General features: G+C 40.3%; 1 protein-coding gene across 4 annotated transcripts in view; it reads right to left on the bottom strand.

The window, feature by feature from the left end:
• Positions 1-26,255, bottom strand: part of CADM2 (cell adhesion molecule 2) — a 398,136-nt gene that overhangs the window by 137,928 nt on the left and 233,953 nt on the right. For all 4 annotated transcript variants that reach the window (XM_081001530.1, XM_081001532.1, XM_081001531.1 and 1 more), the window contains one exon: positions 21,737-21,886. In XM_081001530.1, the coding sequence (XP_080857656.1) occupies positions 21,737-21,886 (150 nt within the window). The remainder of the gene's footprint in view (positions 1-21,736; positions 21,887-26,255) is intronic.

The following is a 26,255-nucleotide window of genomic DNA, read 5'->3' on the forward strand; positions in this document are numbered from 1 at the left end:
TTATGTCTAACTAAAGCCTACCATGATCAAATGTGAAGGGCCATAAAACACAGCGGCAATAATGACTAACTCCTGGGAAGATGGAAATGCTTTCCACATCTCATTTCTGAAGAGAACAACACAGACCTCAAGAGTAAGCTTATTATAGCAGAAAATTCTATATTGGATACCACTGGGAGCATTTAAAGTTGTGAAGTCATGGAAGAGCTACAAACAAGCTATGAAACTGAAACTAAATAGCCTCCGGACAGGAGATACTGTATGTAGACCCCTGCCTCAAAAATCTCGGTTACAAATGGTAACTACAGTGGTATCTCTGGCTATGAACACTTCTGGTTACACACGCTTTGGGTTAGGAGCTCCGCTAACCCGGAGGTAGTTGCTCCTGACTGCGAACTTTGCCCTGGGAGGCATGCACACAGTGGGAGGCACCATTAGTGAAAGCGCGCCTCAGGAAAGAACAGTTTCAACAGGGATGTGTATACCTGTGAAGAGATCCAAGATTTAGAACCTCAAAGCCAAAGTGAGAGCATTTGGGTCAAAATTAAGGGAGAGAAGAATAACAGTGACCTCACTGTGGGAGTTTACTATAGATCCCCAAGCCAAACGGAGGACATAGATGATGCCTTCCTGGAACAGATGGCCAAGCATGCAAAAGGAAGGCAGATAGTAGTAATGGGGGACTTCAATTACCCGGATATTTGTTGGATGTCAAACTCAGCCAAGAGCATAAGGTCAAACAGATTCCTCACTGGCCTTGCAGACAACTTCATTGTCCAGAAAGTGGAAGAAGCAACAAGAGGAACAGCCGTTTTAGATCTGGTCCTAACCAATGTGGATGACCTGGTTAGTGGGGTAGAAGTGGAAGGATCATTAGGCGCGAGTGATCATGCTCTTCTGAAGTTTACTATACAGCAGAAAGGAGCAGCCAAGCATACTAGGACTCAATTTCTTGACTTTAAGAAAGCCGACTTCATAAAACTTAGGGAAGTGCTGGGTGAGATCCCATGGACAGTAATACTAAAAGGAAAGGGAGTTCATGATGGCTGGGAGTTTGTTAAGAGGGAGATAGTAAAAGCACAACTTCAGGCAATACCAATGAGACGGAAACATGGAAGGTGCCTAAAGAAGCCAGGGTGGCTATCTAAAGAACTTTTAACTGAGTTAAGATTAAAAAAGGATGTGTACAAAATATGGAAAAGGGGGGAAACCACCAAAGAGGAATTCAAACAAATAGCCAGCACGTGTAGACACAAAGTCAGAAAAACTAAAGCACAGTATGAACTCAGGCTTGCTAGAGAGGTTAAAAGCAACAAAAAAGGCTTTTATGGGTATGTTCGTAGCAAAAGGAAGAACAAAGAAACAGTGGGGTCACTCAGAGGAGAAGATGGTGAAATGCAAACAGGGGACACAGAAAGGGCTGAACTCCTCAATGCCTTCTTTGCTTCAGTCTTCTCCAATAATGAAAACAATGCCCGACCTGAAGAATTTGGAGCAAATGATTCAGCAGAGGAAACACAGCCCAGAATAGCTAAGGAGATAGTACAAGAATACTTGGCTAGTCTAGATGTATTCAAGTCTCCAGGGCCAGATGAACTGCATCCAAGAGTATTAAAAGAACTGGCAGATGTGATCTCAGAACCACTGGCAGTCATCTTTGAGAATTCCTGGAGAACAGGCCAAGTCCCGGCAGACTGGAGGAGGGCAAATGTTGTCCCTATTTTCAAAAAGGGGAAAAGAGAGGACCCAAATAATTACCGCCCAGTCAGTCTGACATCAATACCAGGGAAGATTCTGGAGCAGATCATTAAGCAAACGGTCTGTGAGCACCTAGAAAGGAATGCTGTGATCACCAATAGTCAGCATGGATTTCTGAAAAATAAGTCATGTCAGACTAACCTGATCTCGTTTTTTGACAGAATTACAAGCCTGGTAGATGAAGGGAACGCAGTGGATGTAGCCTACCTTGATTTCAGCAAGGCATTTGACAAGGTGCCCCATGATATTCTTGTAAAGAAGCTGGTAAAATGCGGTCTTGACTATGCTACCACTCAGTGGATTTGTAACTGGCTGATTGACCAAACCCAAAGGGTGCTCATCAATGGTTCCTCTTCATCCTGGAGAAGAGTGACTAGTGGGGTGCCACAGGGTTCTTATTCAACATCTTTATCAACGACTTGGATGATGGACTCAAGGGCATCCTGATCAAATTTGCAGATGACACCAAACTGGGAGGGGTGGCTAACACCCCAGAGAACAGGATCATACTTCAAAACGACCTTGACAGATTAGAGAACTGGGCCAAAACAAACAAGATGAATTTTAACAGGGAAAAATGTAAAGTATTGCGCTTGGGCAAAAAAAATGAGAGGCACAAATACAAGATGGGTGACACCTGGCTTGAGAGCAGTACATGTGAAAAGGATCTAGGAGTCTTGGTTGACCACAAACTTGACATGAGCCAACAGTGTGACGCGGCAGCTAAAAAAGCCAATGCAATTCTGGGCTGCATCAATAGGAGTATAGCATCTAGATCAAGGGAAGTAATAGTGCCACTGTATTCTGCTCTGGTCAGACCTCACCTGGAGTACTGTGTCCAGTTCTGGGCACCACAGTTCAAGAAGGACACTGACAAACTGGAATGTGTCCAGAGGAGGGCAACCAAAATGGTCAAAGGCCTGGAAACGATGCCTTATGAGGAACGGCTAAGGGAGCTGGGCATGTTTAGCCTGGAGAAGAGGAGGTTAAGGGGTGATATGATAGCCATGTTCAAATATATAAAAGGATGTCACATAGAAGAGGGAGAAAGGTTGTTTTCTGCTGCTCCAGAGAAGCGGACACGGAGCAATGGATCCAAACTACAAGAAAGAAGATTCCACCTAAACATTAGGAAGAACTTCCTGACAGTAAGAGCTGTTCGACAGTGGAATTTGCTGCCAAGGAGTGTGGTGGAGTCTCCTTCTTTGGAGGTCTTTAAGCAGAGGCTTGACAACCATATGTCAGGAGTGCTCTGATGGTGTTTCCTGCTTGGCAGGGGGTTGGACTCGATGGCCCTTGTGGTCTCTTCCAACTCTATGATTCTATGAGTCTATGATTAAGAATGGACCTCAGGAATGAATTAAGTTCATAACCAGAGGTACCGGTACCACTGTATTTAGGCAATGGAAACACCTTATAGGCTCTCCTGTTCTGCCCAAAGGACCAACACTGTAACAACAGCAACAACACTAAGCCCCAATATCCTCCCTGAACACACACACAAAAGGTAAGTGTTCAGATTGTACATTTTTTACGGGCAGCGACACCAGAGACATGGATATTTTAATTAAACTCCTGCCGCATCACAACACATGAGTGGGTGTGCATATGACATCACATAAAGCTGCTGCCCAAATGTTTAACAGGATTAAGATAAGACATGTTTCATACAGAAGATGTTTCTGTGGGAAACATGCTGACAGAAGAAAACATTCACCCTTGCAACACAGAAAAGGTTTATGGAATTCTCTTCCACAAGGTGAGGAAGCAGAAAAATTCACTGAGGACTGGTCTACCAACTGCTATTAGTCATGGTGAATGGAACCTGCAGCAAAACATTGTAGTGTAGGGTGCTCCTGTTCACTGTCCATCATGCTCACCTTCTGCCTGCCCCATTCAAACAGAAAACAGATAACTGACATAATTTGGTCACTGAGCATGCTCAGGCCACATTTGGCTGTACCTGCTCCCTTTTTAGTTCTGTTCATCTTAAACATTTTTTGTTGCTCTGCAAACCTTGCAGTCTTACAAGGCTGATGGTATCTCCCACTTATGAATAGGTGGTGCTGTTGTTGCTACATAAAGAATGGCTCCAACTCCTGAGCATCAGAAATAGAGGGAACAAATGGGCCACTGCCACAAAATGTTACAGTGTGACATGCTTTTGAGTGTACCAGTCATTCCATTCCTCCCCCTAGTTTTGCATCTTCCTCCAACAGCCAGCATTCCATGTTTACCAAGTATGTTCTGTCCTCACTAACATGCTTTTGGGGAAGTACATGTCCAACCTGCATTAAAATCTTTTATTTTTGTCCCATTTACTAAGAATGCTTGTCTGCCATTGGTGTATCTTACTCCACAAAACAAAGAGATCAATACATTACCACTGTATTTAGTAGTCATACACAAGATGTAAAACACTAGCTGTTTCTCTTTGAAACAGCACTTTTAAAAATCCTAATTGAAACATGAGAACTCTATTCTAATCTTGTGCAGGATTTGATTACCATGAATATGGGAAAGAGAAAACATTTTAGAAGGCTGTAGAAAGACCTTAAAAAATTCATTCAATTCAAAGTTTTGAAGTTATAAGCCGAAACACAGAGAGAAGGGGGACAGGGTTGAGACTTATCACCCAATCCTAAGTATGTTTACTTTGGAGTAGCTCACACTGGGGTCAACACTATTTAATTCCTGGTAATTCTGTTTAGGATTGTATCTTTAACCATAGATTTATTATTCAGTTAAACTATGTTGACAAGAAGGGTTGCCTTTGGAAATCGAGCAATTATTGCACATTTTATCAAGAACAGGTGGATTACATTCACAGGTGCTAAAGTTATTTGCCAATCTGAATGCCAGTGAGCATTTATTAGTAACCACATGAGGATCACTACCAGCCTCCCTTTATTGTTCAGCAACCATCAACTAAAAATTATAAATATAGATCAAAATATCAAAATCAACACAGGAAGGGCATCATGGAACACTATACAGAGGTTCCAAGAATATATACCACATAAAATGAATATAAACATGTAGTTTGATTCATATATAAACAGTGTGTGTGTCAGAGAGAGAGAGAGAGCGAGGGAGAGAGAATCTTAAATAAACAAACACCTAGTAAGTCTGCTTAGAAACTTTAGAGATCAATTCTATGGCAGCTGGGATGGCATCCCAGAGCAACAGGATACGTAGGATTGTTCTCCAACAAAGTTCCAATGTTGGAGATCATCAGGTATCAATTTGTGTGGCCCAACCAACACCAGAGCTTCAACAGCCGTGGGGGCGGAAAGGGAGTTTCAAGGGACGACCAGAAAATGCTTTGGATACAAAGCCCATCCTAGTACCCCAGCATCCTCCCCAAACCAGAAAGAGATTTAAATTCACCCATATTCTTTTCCCACATTTTTTAAAATTTAAATCTTCAAAACACAAAGGTTATTTTTCTCTTGAAAAAGACATTGGCATTCAAGAGGAGGTAAGGATTAAATATACTTTTTATCTCTGTAGAGTTGATGCTGTTGTTATTCTTTCCTAGTTAGAAATAATAATACCCACTTTACAGGGTGATGATTGGGTTAGGATTTAAAAAATGCTAAATAATAATAATAGTATCAGAAATGCAGGGGACAGAGAAGCCCTTAACAACATGGATGAGAAAGAGGGGAATCAGAGGGAAATTTACTTGGAGTGACAGGAACAAACTGGAACTCAAGATACTCTAGGCTAACCAGCATCTTCCAAAGAAGAGGAGAAAATTAGGGGGAATGGTAGCAGTGTTCAAATATGGAAGGAGGGAATTGGAAGATGATGGGTCATGAAGTAGAAAAGTTAACAGTCTAGAAAATAAACAAATTGAGGAAGTTGAAAGCTTTTATCACTTGGGCATGAAAGCCTACTTTTCCTCATATATGCAAAGCCATAAGTCTTCCATCTTCTGTCACTCTGAAATTGCTTCTGAATAGAGAACAAAAGCCTTCAGGCCTCCATGTTTTCCATTTTCTTTCCATAGAATATATTACCTGTTATTCAAAAGCCCCACATTCTTTTACTAGAGAAGAAACATTCTTCAGTGTAGCTGCATGAACTCATGCAAATCTGCTACAACTTCAGCCTTGGCAATAAAAAAATACAAATTTAATAAATGATGATGATGATAAAACTAAGCTTGTTGATGAATTCTTGCTTGCTGTCATTGGTATCAAAGACAGTATTGTCTACAACCATGCCTCAGCAGAGAAGACTCATCACTGCCCAACAAGATAAAGACCAAGATCTTCAGCTACCTTCTACCACTCAAATTTTACCAACACATTATTTCCCCCTTTTAATAGTTACTTATTTCATAGATCATGGGAGGTCTGTGGACATAGTATGTCTTGATTTCAGCAAGCATTCAACAAGTCTTTCATTGGATTCATGGCAAAATGTGAGGTAGACATAAGGCTTCAAGCCAACTCCTTCCCACATGCTGGGCTATGTGGTGTTTGGATTGCTTCTGTCAGCTCTCCTTGTGTATTACCGGCTGTCACCACAGCTGCATCACTGGCACAAAGCTTCCCTTCTGTCTGTTAAACACACAGGTGGGTGTAAGGTCCACCAGGTAACAGTGGTTGAGCTGAGCTGGTCCAGGAACTATCCATCCAGCTCCGTTGGTTAGAGGATCTTCTGTATCCCAAACTATTCTAATAGCTGGCACTGGTTGTCATAGGGACTGATCTGGGCTTGATTGCTGCATCAGCCTGAAGTTGGTGCAGGGATGTGTCCCAGTCTGTGTCCCCCACTTCCCACTGCCAGGCTCTGGATATGGTGGTGGCTCTGCCACTCTGCAGAACCTAAGTGGTGACAGCACCAGATTTGGATAGTGGTACAATATGGTTAATTCGATCCAGGTGTGACTGAACCACCATACCCAATAAATACTCATTAATGGCTCTCATTAATGTGTTAGACTGGAGGAAGGTTTCAAGTGGATTGCCATGAGGCCAACATTTTTATAAATAATTTGAATGAGGGTAAATAGGGGGTGCTCCTCAAATTCAGCATTACCCAGATCCAGATAGCAAGACGATATAGCTTGGCTGTAATCTATCCTGATTAGGCAACATCTGGAGTACCGTGTCCAGTTCTGAGTGCCACATTGACAAACTGGAGCAGGTCCAAAAAAGGAAGACTAGACTGGTGAGGGATCTGGAGGAAAGCCTGAAAGTGCTGGGCATGTGTGGTCTGGAGACATGGCAGCTGTCTGCAAATTCTTACAGTCTGGTGTGCAGAAGATCAAGCACTTGTTCTCTTGTTGCTCCAGAGGGCAGGACTAAAACTAGTTGATAGAATTTCAGCTATCGGATATCAGCTAAATATTAGGAGCAACATCCTGATGGCAAGAGTTGTGGAACAGTGAAACTGACTTAGGCTCTCCTTTACTAAACATATTTAAGCAGAGACTGGCTAGCCATCTGTAAGAAGCAAAGCAGTTGAATCCTGCATTGCAGATGACCCCCAACATCCTCTCAGTTTCTATTATCCGGTCATAAAAATGTTTATTTACAATGATTCAAAATTTGTTCTTTGTACTTACAATTTCAATTTCAGCTGTAAAACTGCTATAGGCTTTTGGATGATCATTGCATCAGTAATTCCTTGTGAATGTATTTGTACTACATCCACAAATATTTCACTTAGCATTTACAAAATTTGTATTATGATTGTCTCAGAGTTTGGCCATGTGATGCAATAAATAGCCTTCTGCTATCTGTTGTATAGAAAGTTTGTGGACAAATTAGCATGCTTAAGACTGCAACATTTAGCTAAAATTATTTTTAAAAACCCACTCAATAGTATAGTCACAGCCTGTTTTGAAATACTGAGTACCCTTAATTTTACTTCACATCTGCAGACCTGTGCATTGCAGCATTTGGCCTTGAGCTGGAGAGAGATTACTAGCAAGTCTGACATACTTAAAGGCTGTCAAAGCTGAATTAAAGGAATACCTAAATAAGAACAAAGAAAACAAATAATGTATACAGAGATTATGAAACTAAACATACTGCTTGTACTGCAGCAAGCCACACATTTAAAATACAGCCTGAAGCATAAACAAGAGATATATTACCATATGTTTTAAGGTAATCAAAGGTTAGTGCCAAAGCATTTAAGGATGTTGTAAACTGTGAAAAGGGAAATGATAATCTTCCAAATGTTTAGAACAAAAATGCCACTTTTTTGAGTCATTTTAAAAGGAAAAAACCCCCAAAGTTTAAGGTGAGGAAGGAGACTGCAGCCTAAAGAATACACATCTAATTTTTTTGAAAATAAAATATAACTCTTTTACGTTCTATTTACAAATATGAGGTGCAGACGAAGAATATGGTTGGAACCCTCAGTAACAGGCCATTGCTTATGTTTAATATACGGAAAGGACCACATTCACTAGGCCCCTTTCTCAAAGAGATGAAATGAAAGGTGCTGCGGCTTTTTCCTGAAGAGAAGCCAGAATGTATTTAGCTTGTAGTTGTTAAATGAGGCAGAGAAACTTTCATGGGCATTGCAAATCAGTCTCACCTTGTGTCTTACTATGGAGGTGGCCTTGAAGTTGGATGTGCTATCAAAGCTGAGAATGTGTTTATATTATGCAATAAAATGGACAATTTGGCATTTACAAGACACAGTAAAAGGAATGACATAGATGCTGTGTACAGGTCTTGCCTAGGCTTTGTGAACTGAGGAACAATTGCCTATTCAGCTATGGAATCAGTGGATGGACTTGGGGCAGATATTATCTCTCTTGCTTTCCTATGTACACAGTCAAACCTAGAAGCCGCTTAGTACCAATGCGACCTCACATCTAGCAAAAGCTCCAGATCAAGGTGTGTCCCCAAACTATGGACATAATATTTCAAGGCAAGTGCAGCCCATGCAAGACAGGCTGAACACCCAAACTTGAATCAGGCAGCCCAACCCCATCTGGTGCCTCCAAATGTTTTGGACTGCAACTCCTACCATCCTCAGCCAATGGAGCCAATGGTCAGGGCTGATGGGAGTTGTAGTCTAAAACATCTAGAGGGCACCAGGTTGGAGGAGGCTGCTATATGCATATACCTGTGGGTAAGTACCATAATATTCAACAGGACTTACTTCTGAGTAGACATGTATACCACTGCAGTATAAGTAGTACTTTTAGTATGGAATTTTGAACTAGATACAATATTGTTTATGTTCCACTTGAGTCATTTATTTGTGTCTTTCAAGTGACTAACATTTTCATTTTACTATATTATTTGTATTATATACCACTTAACTACTAGCATTTATATACCACTGAAAGGTAAAGGTAAAGGGACCCCTGACCGTTAGGTCCAGTCACGGATGACTCTGGGGTTGCGGAGCTCATCTCGCTTTACTGGCCGAGGGAGCCGGCGTACAGCTTCCAGGTCATGTGCCCAGCATGACTAAGCTGCTTCGGAAACACCATTTACCTTCCCACTGGAGTGGTACCTACTTATCTACTTGCATTTGACGTGCTTTCGAACTGCTAGGTTGGCAGGAGCAGGGACCAAGCAACCAGAGCTCACCCCATTGCGGGGATTCGAACCGTCAACCTTCTGATCAGCAAGCCCTAGGCTCTGTGGTTTAACCCACAGCTCCACCCACGTCCCACTTATATACCACTTATCTACTAGCATTATAATTGGAATTGCATTCCTTAATACATCATAACATTAAACCTATTTACATACTAGATGGCCAGTAGCCTAGAAGAATTATAATGCAAGGCATTCCAACCATCTTCAGTTCCTCATTTGTGTAATGAAAATGCTAGTGCCAGCAATGATTCTGTCAGTTTTCACTACTATAACTCTGGCTGAATTTAAGCCTGAAGCACCTGGGCATCCCAAGCATAACAAACAATAGATGACAGTCACTACTTCATCATTATTTGCATAGTGACATTCATATATAATGGTAGTGATGATTAAAGGAAAATGCTGAGGTTTTCAATACCTTTTCTCTCTCTCTACAAAAAATGCCTTCTGATTCTGTGGATAACAGAGTAGGAAAAATTAGGGAACTGACAGTGTTGCATAGTGGTTTGAGTGCTGGACTAGGACTTGGGAGACCAGGGTTCAAGTGCCCACTTGTCAAATGATGTTCACCCTGGGCCAGTCACTCACTCTCAGCCTAACTTACCTCACAGGTTTATTGTGAAGATAATAATGGGGAAGCATAGAATCTTGTATGCCACCTTGAGCTCCTTGAAGGAAAGGTGGGATATAAATCATAGAATTGTAATTTCAAAAGGATTCAGAGGGTCGTCTAGTTCAACCTCCTGCAATGCAGGAATCTCAACTAGATCATGCATGACCAGTGGCGTAGCGTGGGGGGTGCCAGGGGTGCCAGCCGCACCGGGCGCAACACCTGGGGGGGGCGCGAGTCCAGAGGGAAGGGACAAGCAATCGAGGCTTGGTTGGGGTGGGGGGTCATCGTCTCCGCCACTGCTTCTGTTTTCCGCTGCGCTGAGGCGAGCTGGGCGCGGCCAGGCATGCAAGCGCAGCGCCTGGCCAAGCGCTGCAGCCTGGGGAGCCGGCACCTTAGCGCCTCGCCGTCGGCGGCGCAGCCGTTGCCCAAGCTCGACAACTCGTGGAGGGCGCCTCTCTCTCTCTCTCTCTCTCTCTCTCTCTCTCTCTCTCTGCCTGGAAGGGAGGGGCTTTCCCTGCTCTTTGTTCCGTTTGAGCAAACACAGCAACGAAACAGAGCAGGGTGGGCAGTAAGACCCTGAGGCAGAATGCAGGAAAGCAGCCACTTCCTCTTTTCAGGTTTCCCTTCTCTGGTACCTACCCACCCACGTTTATTGCGAGGGAAATCTAGCTGACTGCAGGGAAGGGGTTGGGTGCGTGTAATGTGTGACAAAGGCATCAGGTGTACGTCTTGGGTGGAAAGGGTATAAGGGTGGGGAGGTAGAGTGCATTTAAAAAAACCAAAACATTGTGGATTTAAACAAGGAAAATGTAGCATAATCTACTGTTTGTAAGGGCCCTTTGGGATTGGTTTTACCCATCTCAGACAGTTAGCTCATAGTGTAAATAAAGATGGCTGTTGTTTACATTTTTTTAATAAAAGCATCAACAACAATCCTTTTGCACGGTCTGTTGTGCTGTGTTGCAGAACTTTTTGCAGTTGCAGGATTAGGGATGGTGTTCTGTGCTACAGTGGCGTAGCGTGGGGGGTGCAGGCTGGGCCGGCCACACCGGGCGCAACATCTGGGGGGCCGCGCTCCACGGGTTAGGGGGCGCAAAATCCACGGGTTAGGGGGCGCAAATTACTTGCCTTGCCCCGGGTGCTGACAACCCACGCTACGCCACTGTGCATGACAGATAACCACCCAGCCTCTGCTTAAAAACCTCCAAGGAGAATCCACCACCATCCATGGGAGTCTGTCCCACTGTTGAACAACGCTTACAGTCAGAAAGTTCTTCCTAAAAGTTAGTCAGAATCTCCTCTCTTGTAACTTAATTCATTGGTCTGGGTCCTAGCCTCTGGAGAAGGAGAAAGCAAGCTTGCTCCATCCGCCATATAATAACCTTTTAGATATCTGAAGATGACTGTCATACATCTTTCTCAGTCTTCTCTTTACCAGGCTAAACATACCTATTTCCTTCAACTGTTTCTCATAAGGCTTGGTTTCAAGACCCTTGATCATATTGGTTGCACTTCGCTGCACATATTCTAGCTGTGTTTGGACCGAGGCAGAATAGAGTGGTACTATTACTTCCCTTGATCTGAACATTATATTTCTGTATGATTTACGTAGCCTGGAAAAGCATTAGTGTTTTGGTTTGTTTATTTTTGTTTTTGCTACTGCATCCCATTCATGTTAACTTATGTTAAGCTTGTTTTCTACTAAGACCCCTAGATCTTTTTCATATGTACTACAGGCAAGCCAAACATCCCCATCTTTTATTGATGCAGCTGGTTCTTCCAGCCTAAGTATAGGACCTGGCATTTGTCCCTATTGAAATTCATTTTTTTTTTTAGTTTAGGCCTAGTTCTCCAATCAGTTAAGGTCAACTTGATTTCTGATTCTGCCTTCTGAGGCATTGGTTACCCCTCTCAGTTTGGTACCATCTGCAGATTTGTTGAACATCTCCTCAATACCTTAATCCAAGTTGTTTATAAATATGCAATAAATAAATGTAATTAGATAACAACATCGAAGGAAAAAATCAGCCACTCTAACGTCAGATATTCTGTTGCAGAGAAAGGAAGAAAAAAGACTCTGTCCTAACAGAGTCCCATACATTGTTGTCCAAGTGCCTAGATTGGTAGTGTGATCACTTTAAAAATTGGAGTATTTACTGAATGCCGAGGAAGATGGCAGCTAAAACATAAGTTGCCATCTTTTATTTCATAGAGTCATCTATATCCCAATTATATAGGGATTTGGTTGATCTGATTTACATCCTATGGCTTTTTAAAATGTGCTTTTTTTGAGGGGGCAATTGGCTTGTTGTTTTTATTTTAATTATGTATTTTGTGGTTTTATATCTTGATTTTATTCTGTGAACTTGCCTGAGACCGCTAGGTATAGGGCAGTATATAAATTCAATAAATAGACAAAAATAAATTACATGTGTGCTGTCATTAGAGAAGGACTCAATTAGCTCTATTCATCACTGACACCATATATATCATGGAAATATATAAGGAATAAGATGCTGGGAAAGGAAGGGGGGACATGTTCCTTCAAAGAGACCAAATAAAATCAAGTAAGCAATGCACAAAACTAATTAAAGTTGATGCAACAAAAACTAAAGCATTTTTGATGCAATTTATTAAACAGAAAGGCTGTGAAATTAACAGCAATCAAAAACTAATTAAAGCTGATGCAATAGAAGCAGCCAAAGAATGCCTGATAACATTTATTGAGCCAAAGAAACATGGCTGTCAAGTTAAACGAAATCAACCACATTCTGTTTTTGAATAGTAACGCAAAGATAATTATGCACTGGGTGACACACTCTGAATAAGATTCAAGTCATTACCTCAGAAGACAAAAGGATTGACATGCAGTACTAAAGTGCTTCCACAGAAAGAGGGCCTTAATGTTTAAACCTTTGAAGAGATTCCTACTCCTAGAGTATGACTCATCAATTAAATATAACATGTCATTGTTATGTTATGATAACCATTAATTAATAACTGACATTTGGGATACTTGTGTTGCCTAACAGGGCATTTCAAGCTAGGAACAGAGCTCCAACTACTTCCCAGTCTTTCCTATGTGATACCTAAGAAATCACATTAACTGACATTTCAAGTCAAAGTGCCCAGGGGCAAAACAGACCCTTTATCCTCCTATAATGCTTGGCAACCTTTCATCTCTTACATGTGGTGCAATGACCAAATGAGACAACCACCCCAGACTCAAGGAGACCATTCCAAGAGCTTACTGGATTAGGGACTTTAGATAGCCTTGTTAAAAATTTGTTATATAACAGGATATATATATCCTAAACTGCTTTGTATGTTCTTTAAGATTAAAAAGAACAAGCTGTCGTTGCTGTCTTTAAAAGTTTTTATTATGCTTGAAAATAAAGTATAGCACCTATATTTTCAAAAGCACGTGTCTTTCCATTTTTCACTAAATATTCCAGAGCTAATCCATGGCCAGACAATGGCCAATTTCACATGATCAAATCTCATCTTAGCAGAATGAGATATGCATGATTTTCACCTGCTAGAATAAAACCCCATTGCTCATCCCTTCATGCATGCAAGCAAGCAAGTCAAGAAGTCTCAGTTAACCACATCTTCCTGTTTGATTCAAATCAGATACTATTGGTTAATGGCTTGCATCTAAGCTTCCGGGGTATGGAAGCTAAATTGTTTTATTGTGTATTTTAATTATGTGCAGGCATATTTTATAAAGCGTGTTGTCTTTCATAGAGAGCACGTGTTGCGGTGGGGTCTGATAGGCCACCCCTCTGTTCCTGGGCGGGTTAGTATGGATGACCATGTGCAGTGATTGGGCCGTTGGGTTACTGGGCAAATTTTAGTGTTGCCATTTAGGGGGACGGACCAAAGGTTATAAAATCAAGTCATGCAGCACTGACTGGGCTCTTTTGCTGCATGCATCAGATCACCCGCCCACCCTCCCTAATCTAGGGCTATTGCGTTGACCTTGCTATGCCTGTCATGGGGTCGTCTGCTCTTGGGGCAGGGGCCTGGTAGGAATTTTGTCCATTTGGCTGATTGGCTGGCACCATTTGGTTTTTGCCTACCATGTAGCAAATCGTCACAACTTGTAATGTTGTGGTTAGGCATTGGTTAAAAAATTGGTTGGTGGAGGGGTAAGGATTGGCGGTGCCTGCCCCTCCAATGCTGCTGCTGCAAGGGAATTCCGTTAAAGGAATCCAGGGGCTTGCCATTCTTTCGTCCGTACCCCTGAATGGGGCTTAGGGCCGCACAAGCCCCCGGGAGCATGTGGGGGGCGGGGATGAGGGTCTGGTGCCCGGCTCCATGCTCTCCCCAATATTGTTTTCCCTTACTGGCTTTCTCTGGAATCCAGAAGTCAGTTCTGTCCATGGGCATGGGGACAGATAATCATAACCAATGCCTAAGCAACCACTCATTTTTGTGTATTTTAATAAAGTTGTGGCCAAAATTATGCCAAAAACCTTAAACAAAAATTATTTGTGAATTATTTAGGGGTGGCTTGGGGGACCTCGACACACAACTAGCTTTTCTACTTATAAACTACTTAGAAGCTATTTGGCAAGTAAGGAGTATATTAATCAAATGATCAAACATTTTGTTTGTATGCCACTTTTCCATAGTTAAAACCATGCTCAAGGTAGTTTACAACATGTAAAAAAAAAAAAAGTACACTAACTGCAAACATAACAAAAGTAGTCATAAACAATAAAGACATACCCTTCCAATTGTCCCTGTTTTCCAGGGACAGTCCCAGAATTACATCCTGGCTTCTGATTTGATCCCAGAACGTCGCTATTTCCTCTGCTAGTGCTGCCACCGCAGAGCTCAAGAAAAAAGATGAGTCAGTTGACATAGCCCTGTCTGAGTCATGTTGCCAAGCAAGCAGGGGCTAGGTATTTCTGAGGAACACTCGCTTGAGAACAGAATCCACATATGAAGTCAAACAGTCTAGTGGTCAGGGACTCCAGATGATCACAAAGCCAAGAGCCCAGATGGAGGGCAGAAAGCCGCAAGGTAGAGCTAGGAACTACAGACATTGATTCCAGCATCTGACTACTGTTGAGAGCTCTGTTTAAGAGGTTTGGAGCCAGCTGGTTCTCATCAGTGAATTCTGCTCTTTGTTTCTGATGGATGATCAGCTGCAGGTGGGCTCACTCCTCCTTCTCCCTCTTCAGACTGGTGTTCAACAGGTGAAGTTGACTCCTCAACCATTATACTGATGCTTGTTCCGCCTGGCTGTGAGGTATCATCCTGTTGCCTTTCCATGGCTGCTACTGCCAGTCTCCTCCCTTGGGCACCTCATAGTGGCTGCTGGAGAGTTAGTGAATAATAGGAGAGCCTGCTGCCACCAAGGCCCAGACTCACTCTGAGGGGCAGGCAGAGGGCAAGGCTACCCTGGGCAGAAAGAAAGGGGGAGTGGAGCACAAGGTTTGTTTGTTTTTTAAATGCTTTGTGTGTCTGTGTTTAATCTTGCCCTTTTCTAAAATTTATTTATTGATGTGTGCTTTTCTTTTTGTAAATCTACCAAAGAATAAAATAAAATCAGCATTAAGAGGTTTTCTCTGGATGCTTGAGGGTTTGTGTGCTGTGTGGGTGTAGTGGTGGTGGACACGGCCCACGACTGACCGGCTGGCAGCCTGAAGGGCCCTGCCCTGCTTCTCTCCACCTGGCTTGGGGCGGGGCCTGACAGGCTCCATAAAAGAATGCTTCTGCTGCTGCTAGGCAGAGAGAGCTCTGTGTTTGTTTGTTTAAAAAATGCTTTTATTTTTTTATCTATGTGATTTTAAATTGTGATTGTTATTAATGCTGTATTCTTAGTTTTAGATTTTATGATTTGTGTGGAAATTGTTTTCCATTTGGTTGTGTAATTTTTGATGTGTTTTATTGTTTATGACTTTTATGTTGGTATTTATGTAAATCTTGTCATGCTGTAAGCTGCCTTGAGCATTGTTCTAACTATGGAAAGGCACCTTACAAATAAGATGATGAAGAAGATGATGATGAAATTCTTGGTGGGGGGTGGGGGAGGGCTATAAAATGGGGGGTTGAGGAGGGTCAGTTATGAGGAGTGAGAAATGCCCCTATCTTCATCTGAGCAATGTTGGAGCGTATGTAAACAAAGCGTCAAAAAGTGCACAAATAAATTGGAACAATTTCCACATAATAAATCTAAAGTAAAGATATAAAACATTAAATTCAGCAGCAACCCCCCACCCACCTAAACATTACCCCTGCCCAACAACCAACAGCAACTTAAATTACAGCCGTAGTATTTCTCTGTCCTTAAATTAATCAGTGTATAGGATTGCTCTGCCTATATTTCTCATGGGGAAATCAGTATTCATGGCTGCTGAAAGTGTGTACATGTGCAAACCCCACTCCCCAGTCTCTGTCCCACTCCAAGATACAAAACATGCTTTACGTCCCTTACAGGAAAATGAAAGGGCTATTTTATTTACATTGTTTAAGTAGGCCAAGCAGAAATCATAACAGGTGACATATACAGAAACACAGAACACAGCTTCCAGTATTTAAGCTAATAAGTTAACCACTGTTTCCTGTAGATCCTTACTGAATTTTAAATTATTATTTTTTGAAATTACTGGAAGCAGTTAAGAAAGGGGGGGGGGGGTTGAATGTAACAGTATTACATGCATATTGTCTCTTATTATTAAATTTTAAACTGCAATATTTATGTTTTCATTTTTCCCATCCTGCACATGTTTTTATCTACTTTTTGCTTTTCCAGAACAGATACAACTTGTGGCATTAGAGCGGTTGTATACATGTTTTTCATAGACAGTGAAAATAGTGGCTATATTATGTTAATAAAATCAATTTACTTCTGACTGAATATTGTCTCATTATTCAGTAAGACTGGAGGGATTATGTGTGGTCCTCTCAACACCCTTCATTACAACCTGACAACATAGTGATCTGATTTTTAATCTCACAGGCAAGATTTTCCTTTTCTTAAGTTCTCAGAACTGAGAACGAAAGCAAAAACTGCTGCTTTAGAAGGAATTTTTAGAAACCCATCAAATAAATAAAAGGGGAAAAATGATGTGTGGTAGGAGCATATTAATCTGCAAATAAGACCCTAGATGTTCCCATGATTATAAATATGGGAAATATCCACAGCTAACCAGAGCCACATTCCTATATATTACCTAAAAATCATCAGTACTGGAAAATGCAGAGAAGTAAAATGAAGACATAAAATAGAATCCATTTGAAAGACGTTCATACCAAACTGGGGGGGGGGGGGATATATCATTTGGGCTAGTTTAATAGTCTCTCTCATTAGGAGAAACGAACACACACTGAGAACATATCTCTGCCTTCTGATTAAGCAATGAGCCAATACAGCTGTAAATCTTCCAGAAATTCCCCACGGTTCAAGTCAAAAGAGCAGTGTTTTACTCTTTTCACCTCCTATCCTTCATTTTCAGACCATCATTGTGTTAAGTACATAGGAAAACTCTTCATCATGCTGTTAAAAGAAACAGGGTTTTTTCCTGCTATCCTGAGCAGCTTTGACACTGTAAGTTCTTATTTTTAGAGTGATAAAATGATCCATAGAAAGGTAATTAGTCTATTGACTTCATAGCAGAGGAATGATAAATATTGAGGCCACAATTATTCACCTTAAAAATTATATGCACAATAAAGCCCCATTTCTTTCCCCATCTACCCTGTAGGGCAGATCTCTTTGTCTGAACTAATTTGCACAGGAAGGGAGTCTGAGGAACAGAGGCATACAGTGATAACAAGAAACTTAATCTCTAGGCCTTGTTGATAAATTTAAAATTGACAAATCATTGGATGCATATGGCAACCACCTGAAAGTATTATCAGGCTAACTCTGGCTAATAGTCACAATGGCTGTGGAGTACTTGAATACCAGTACTTGGGGAGAACAAGTGGAGCAGAATGAGCTTGTGCTCCAGTCCTCCTTGTGGACTTCCCATAGGCATCTGGTTGGCTGTTATGAGAAAAGGAAACTGGACTAGAATTCTGTTAATTTAGTCCAAAATCCGTATTAGAACAATATGTTTATTAGACCAAACAAACAGCACAAAATAGGCTTGTATACTATTTAGAGACATTTGGTTGGTAATAAAGATATTGTCTTAATATGGATTTCAGTATTATTCTCATTGGCCAATGTGGCTGCTTTATTGCAATCCAAATGCATATTTTAATTCATCATTGTATGTAATTTTATGTGTGCACTTACTTAAATTAATATTCTTTCTCGAATTGCACTTCAGTAATATGTTTTTCTCACTGATCTAATATATGGAAGTTGATATATTTTTGAAGAGTACCATTATGATCAGTGACTAGAATCATGAATCGACATAATAAACTCTTTATACAGGACATCAGCTAATGAGTTGCAAAACTTTTTTTTTTAAAAAAGGGCATTTAAAAATAGTATATAGTCTATTAAATAAGATATACAAGTTAAAGAAGGCCCATGAATCTTGACATGAAAAGTCAAATTTTCCATGAGATAAGTCACATTAGAAAGTGCTGCAAAATTAAATCTGTTAACACAGAACAAATGCAAAGAATGAGGTGTTTGGGCAGAAGGAGATGAAAATATATTTGAACATGGCCCTTTCCTTTTCCAAATTCATTTGTTAACTACCACACCATCTTTCCTGTCTAAAAATAACATTCAAATGCTACAAAATGCTGAGTTTTCATATTAGATTTTTGCTGGCTTTACTTTATTTTGCACTGTAACACATGGCATGTAGCTAACTGAGCAATTTGATTAGGGTATTTCAATTTCATGCCATGATAGTGAAGGTCATGAATTTAATCTTCCTCTATTCATTGTCACCATTTCTGCTGCTGCCCATAAATTAAGTAAGGCAACACTTTTGCTGAATAACTGGCCATCTACTCTAGAAATACCCTCCAACAGCCCTTCAAACAAAACAAGCCAGTATTCGTATTCTAGGTCTCTGCCTAATGGGGGCGAATCCTATTTGTGCCTCCACCCTGTCTGTGTGGGGAATGGGGACATTCAGAATGAGAGGGTGGTTTGTGACTTCAGAAGAATGAGCTGCGTCTAGCCTTAAATGCAGGCCATCAGCAGTGCCAGTGCTGACTTCATCCTAAGGAAAACATCAATGATTGGGAGCGGAGAAGTTTTCTATTTCTCTCAATAAGGGCAACAAAAATGTATCTTCCCTGCTTGCAAACTTTACATTGTATCTTGGTAGGATATTGAGTGGAGCTTATGCTACCTTTGTGCAATCCTCAGGACATTCATTGAGTGCAATCCTATTGCACGCTTACCTGGGAGTAAGTCCTATTGAACTCAGTGGGACTTCTGAATAGATCAACATAGGACTGAGCTGCTAAAATATTCCTTTCATCATCTTTCTATTGTTTCATCCAATACAGTAATCTGTTCCTGTTTTAATACAGAAAAAGCCTCTGGGAGAGTGGCTGTGGAATTACTGGTACCTTTCTTTTTTGATATTTTATGTTTTCTGGATTTCTAATGAATCTTACTGCCATTTGAAAGCACGGACACACACACCAAGTATAAGCATGATTGTGTCTCAGACTAAAAATCTGTAAGTATATTAATGCTTTAATATTAACTGCATTTTTGCACTGTAATTCTATCTGGTGTTTCTGTATGGAATTTATTGACCAGATTTAAGGCAGAGCCCTAAAAAACTAACCTCCATGCTTTAAAACTGACCTCTCAGCATCTTGGAGGGATCTGCCATATTCCACACCTGCATGTCATGTCTCCTAGCCATTTGCCAACCCTGTGTATTTGTTTGGTGCTGTCACTTCACAGTAAAAGAATGTGGTGGGTCTTGGCAAATAGCCACACTTAGGCACTTTTTCTTTCCCCTTCCAGCTGAAGGCTCAGAACTGTTGCTTCATTTTAGCATTCAAGTCAAAAAGAGAGCCAAACAATATATATATATATATATATATATATATATATATATATATATGCTCCAGACTTAAAATTGTTATTCACAGCATTCACCAGAATTCACCATTAACAGTGGACTATTCAGATATAAAACTTCTGTGTAGAATTCACCAGTATTTTGCATATGTCTATAACATGTGAAGTAGCTGTTTTAGTACTCAAATGGAGAACTGAGTTGCCAAATTTAAGGTAAACGGAAAAGTAATTAAGTAAGTATTGACCAGGAGGAAGACCCCACAGAAACATTTGCTTACAATCCCTACCCCGCAAGTAATGCCATCTAAACATGGTATCAGGATGCCTCAGATACAATAAAGCCAGACTACAATCAGAAAACAGGAAACAACCTACATTTAAAGCACATAATACTAGAAAGGCAGTCCAGGCTACAGACCACAGGTCAAGTCACACAAACATTATGCGGTCAAGGAATTAAGGAATCTAGAAACCATTTTTGTATGGGGAATAATGAGCTGCAAGTCTAACCCCAAGTGAACAGATGATAAAAAAACTAAAAACACACATAGAGCAGATAGGTAATATGAGACCAAATATAATGGGACCAAATAGTGAGACCAAATATAAACTAAGTAAATGTATAATAATATATAATAAAAGTATTCAATAGCTTCCCATACTTTATCTTATGGTAATCCTTATAACAATCAAAAAATGTAGATCAACATCATTTCCATATTGTGGACTACAGCTCAAGTCACACATACATATTATTTGATCAAGGAACTAAGTACATAGGCAACATAAAAATATGTTCTCTTGCACTATGGGTGAACACACACATACAACCAACAGCAATAGGATCAAGATCTGGACCATGGTCCTAACTGGTCAAGGGATATGGCTGAGTAGGTAGTGGGAAGCCAAATAAACAGCACAATCAGGTGGGTGCTGGGTGCCATACTTTTAGAAGGACAGTCACTATATTGAAGCAGTCAGCCCCTATGGCTCCTTCTCACTGCTTCTCTCTCTCCTTCTCCTCAACGCTGGCCATCACACTATAAGGGCAGCTGTCTGCTACTATCATGAGGCATAAACACACCATCACTGTTGTGAGTAAGCCTGGGTCCTCCATGCTGCTGCTCAGTGATTGAGGAACAGCCTCCAGAACCAAGGGGTGGTGATAATTTCGAGTATCTGATGTACATGCCCACATGCCTGCTAGAAAAGAGTTTTGAAAAATAAAAGGTGACAGGAAAACTAGACTGTCACGGAAAACTGGAGACCCAGATTCCCCAGCCCATACCCAAAAAAACCAACAGCAGAGCAAAAACAAGTCAGTTAACAATCAGAACCAAGAGGCATTAACATAGTCCAAACATCAACATCTTTACATTTTTTTCTGATTTCACTCCCAGTGTTTGCCAGATTCACAGCATTCAGCCGAACATATTTTGAGCGACCACCACCATCAGTTTTAACATTACGTATTTATCTTTCATTTGTTTGCATGCCTCAATCGGGGCCATAGCTACTGAGGGGAGCTATCCAGGTATTTTGCTCCATTGAAGCCTCCAGAGAGGTGTCATTGAGGCTCTGGAGGGGGATTCCAAACTGGGTCTTTGACCCGGGTAAAATAAAGCCTGGTTTTGGCCCTGCCTCAGTTTCACTCCATTGGACAGACTCCTGGATTTGACCATGGTGCGTAAGCAAGCAATTCTTGGCAAATAAATAAAAAACTGTAGGACATTATTAAAGCAGTTTATACTTTTTAAAATCAATAACTTATTTATTACTTAAGTAAGTTAGAAATCAAAGCATATTCACCTTTCTTGTCATCGAAGTACAGAGTCTGTTGAGCTGGATTTGACCACTGGAGGGAGGTGTTATCATTTTGATCAACCCTACAGGTCAACGTTGCTGTTTCACCCTCGATAACTGTAACATTCTGTGTGAGCGGAAACTGCCCTTGGCTACCTGCAGGGATGATATATAAGAAAAAGAATGCAGGTTAGATTACTGCAACACATTATATGTAGGGGTGTCTCTGAAAATGGTTTTGTGGTTTTTATGAAGTAATGTTATGTTGTGAACTGCCCTGAGATCCATGGATGAAGGGCAGTATAAAATTTAATAAATAAAACAAAACATTACATTAAAACCTATAGGGGAATAGTAATAGCTTTAGTCTCCCAGAGGCTTGTGCATTGGGTAACTGTTGTTTTATTAGTTTATTCGCAGGAAAAATAAACATAAGAAACATTAGTATTGTCCTATAATGCTTGTCCATCCTTGCCATAAAGATAAGCAATTCAGAGAAAACAACCTCAATATCTGAACTATTTACCATATCTGTGGATGATGAAGAATCACAATATTCATGTGATTGTGGTAAGCTCCACCCATTCCCCTAAAGCTGTCATCCTTACAGAGTAGTGCAGGAGGGGCTACTGGAGATAAATTAGAGAAGCAACCAGCAGCTACCGTGTCACAAGGAGAGGACTTTTGGTGGTGGAACTCAACACAGAGGAGGTGGAGCCAGCTCCATGCAAAAAGATAATGACCTGTGCTGGAGCAAGTATCGATTCAGAAATCATGCATTTGCATTGTGCTGGCAGCAAATGCTCCATTGCTAAAGGGAAGAAAACTTATGGAAAGTATTATTTCACCGGGTCTACACTTTTTAAAGAGTTATTTATTTATTTTATTTTTATGCTCCCTTCATCTAAAGATCACAGGGAAATTGATAAAATACAATATACTCCAAGTATGAATAACGTTGAATATCACCTGTGACATATTAAAAACAAAATGCATCATATACTGCATTATTTATTTAATCCAAAAGAAGCACAGGGCAACATGCAGTAAAACAACACCTATAAATAAAACACATTCAAATAACTGAGACATAATGAAATATTAAATATAATTAAATCCATGAGCCTGAATTAAAAATTTAAAACTGAAAACACATATAAAACATATTTTTCCTTCTCCACATTTTCCACTCATTCTTCCAGCATTTAAAAAAGTGGTCCTTGCTTCCTTGCGTCTGTTGATGCAATACAGTGTATGTAAAACCTAACAATGAAAGCAGTGATAACTTTGTGTTTGATATGAGTATGAAAGCAGTTTAAGGATAGAGGCACTGAAGGCGTACAATAATGGTCATTTTCTTTGTATGGATCCACTAGTAACCAGGCGAACAAAAGTCAAATGGTTGATGGGGGATTATACACAGAAAAAAATGAAACACATTTAAAGCATTGCTTGGATTTCTCTGCCTTTTTAATAAATCAGGGAACGAGCCCCCCCCCCCCCCACGCACTGTTATGGAGTTACAGGTTGTGTAGCAGTTAGAGTGTTGATCTAGGATTTAGGAGACCATGGTTCACGTCCCCACTTAGCCACGATACTCACTGGGTAACCTTAGGCCACACACTGCCTCTTAGCCTCAACTACCTGGGGATTAAATGAGAGGCGGGAGAACAATGCATGACCCCTTGATTTTATTGGAGAAACTGCTGAGATACAAATGCATTAAATACATAAAGTACACCATATAAGAACTAGAAGAAGCTAGTTATAATTTGTATGTTGATGTGTAGAACTGCTTTTTCCTGGTCAGATCTCAATGTTAACAACAACAACAGTAAATAAATTATAACTTCTTTTTCTTTCCTTTGCTTCTCTACTGGTGAAAAAACTCGCTTATTCGTCTTGCTAAATATGGAGCATGCTGTTTCAAAGGAGAATTATAATTTGATGTCCCTCACAAATCTACCCAGTTTCCCCTTCTGTCTTCCAGTCTCACCTATATACTTCTCATTAGCTGGAAATGTGATGATTTTGCTTTGCCATATGTGGCTCCAGCATGTGCAGAAACTTAACAGCTATCTTGTTACCAATTATTTGAAGGAGTAAAAAGAACATGTATTTATTCTACCACCTACATCCACATCCATGAAGAGAATTGAATTAGTAATCCACACCAAGGGACAAAAGCATAAATTCCTCTGAATCACAATGCACATGAACTGGAACCATATATATTGTGAAACATTTAGAGATTGATTAAACAAAATAGTGGTCTTCTGGCAGCACTTTCCAAATTGTGGCTCTAGTTAACCATATAGAATGCATAAAGAAATATATACAAAGAAAAACAAAACAAAAATACCCTGCCCTGAGAGCAACAATAAGGATTATAATAATAATAATAACAAAAACATCCTGGTAATAATTACTGAGTTTGGAATAAGCTTAGCAGGATGTTGAAAAGCAAGCACCAGCATTATAGTATATTAATATATCTACAAAGGTGAAATATGATCCTACACTGATGATGCTAAAATGTAGCTCAAAGTACATGGAGAACATTAAGTTGGATTGCTACTTGAGGTCAAATCCACAAAGTCTAGAGCTGACTTTATTTTCTTGTAACACGAAGAACACTTAAAAGATTAAAAAGTCAAGAAAAAAAGGTCCAGGGGGTTGTTGTGTTGATTGGCTGCAGCAGACTAACAAAACAACCAGGAGTTATTTATTTTCAAAGACTAACAACTTTATTATGGCACAAGCTTTCGTGGACTAGAGCCCACTGCAACAGATGTATGGAATGAATCTGTCTGCCTATCTACACACACATGGTGTGGAGTGGCAATGTAATAAGTGGGGTCAAAAGGAAAGGAAATGCAGAAATCCAATGACGGTGAAAATTAAATAGTTAACTGTGGCTTCATTCTTGCAGCAAAACAAAGTTTCATGCTGTACTTAATATGATGTATATGCTTGTTTTACACTGGCATCATCTCTATACGGGGGAAGGGGGGTGTCATCTCTGAAGCAGTGCTGAGAAGACAAACATGCATGTTTCATTTCTGGCAAAATATTAATGAGAAGAAATGGAACAAATGCCCATGTCTGTCAAGCTGTATCCTGAGTAATTCAGAATATCTCACAAAGAAAATAATTCTGCTGCTTGAAGGCAAGCAAAACACCCAGTGGCTAATAAGATATGTTTTCTGCTTTTGATCATTTATGCATTCTTCATTATTAACAATTTCACCCATCATGTCAATATTTACTTTCTTTGATGTTCGTAGCTTTAGCAATGCCGAGCTAGATTTACAGGAACGCTGCTTATTCTGCTTATGCATAGGCAGCCTGCAAGGGCAATCACTGATATAAATTATGATAGAACTTGTTATATTTTGGAGATTTACACATATAAAACAGTATGAATGAGTTACGCTCTGAACTAGGACCTGTAATTCACATTTATATGTACCTCTCAATCACACATTTGAGGTGTTTTATTATTTGAAAACTGCACTGCACTGAGAAGTAATATTTTGTGGCACCATGGTATCTTTCGGTGGCGGAAAAATGGAAACTTCACTGACATTATCCAGTTTTTAAGGGCTATGAAAATGCAAATTTAAAAATGTGTCACATTTTTATACATTGCATAAAGTAGAAGCAAAGGGGAAATTAAACAGCATTCACTGCCTTTACTTCTGATGAGTAAATTAAAAACTATGAAAAATTGCCAAGGTTTCTGCTCACTTCACCACAGGGGATTCCAGCTGACTTTCTTTCCATTTCTATTAGCTGACTTCTTTCCATCTGTATGTCATGAAATTGCCTCTTAAAATGTTGTCCTTCTGTATTATATACGCTTAGAACTACCAATTCAATCTGTTTGGACTGTATATATGGTTCATCACAGATATTTAGTATCATTTAGATGCCATTCTATGTAGCAAAACACTTAAAACATGGCAATTTTGAATACTGAAATACATGATTTTGTTGGACTTGTTGGTGTGCCCCTTTGGCCCACAAAATAACTACCAATATGGCAATGCTGATCGGCTGAGAGTCTCCCTGATGAATTAGTTCCGCAAGCTGCTCATGAAGCTAGCAGATGTTTACGGTGTCTAGGCCTGTAGAAACCTTATGGACCCTTTTCCTTCTCCTCTTCCCAGGAGCAAATGCCAGCACAACAGAGATCTGGAAGCATGCCATACAGCAGCACAGACAGAAAAAGCTGTCATGGAATACAGGCATAGTGCTGGGTACTAATTTTATTGGGTAGTTTAGTTTTACTAAGATCATTTCAAAATGCACTGCTTACAGTGCTAATTATCCATTTATGTTTTACGACGTTTCTTTCTCAGTGCTAATCCTGATGTTGCACAGTTCCAAAGGACAGAGAAGCAGAAAGCAAAATTAGGTGGCAGACCTGTGAGCTGATCGTAACCTTAAAAAAAAAAAAAAAGTTTTGGGGAAAGTTCTGCATGAAACATACAGCTGTATTGTAAACAAGATTAGGTATAAG

Source organism: Podarcis pityusensis (genome assembly GCF_964106645.2).
Source record: "Podarcis pityusensis genome assembly, chromosome: 4".
Taxonomy (NCBI): Eukaryota; Metazoa; Chordata; class Lepidosauria; order Squamata; family Lacertidae; genus Podarcis; species Podarcis pityusensis.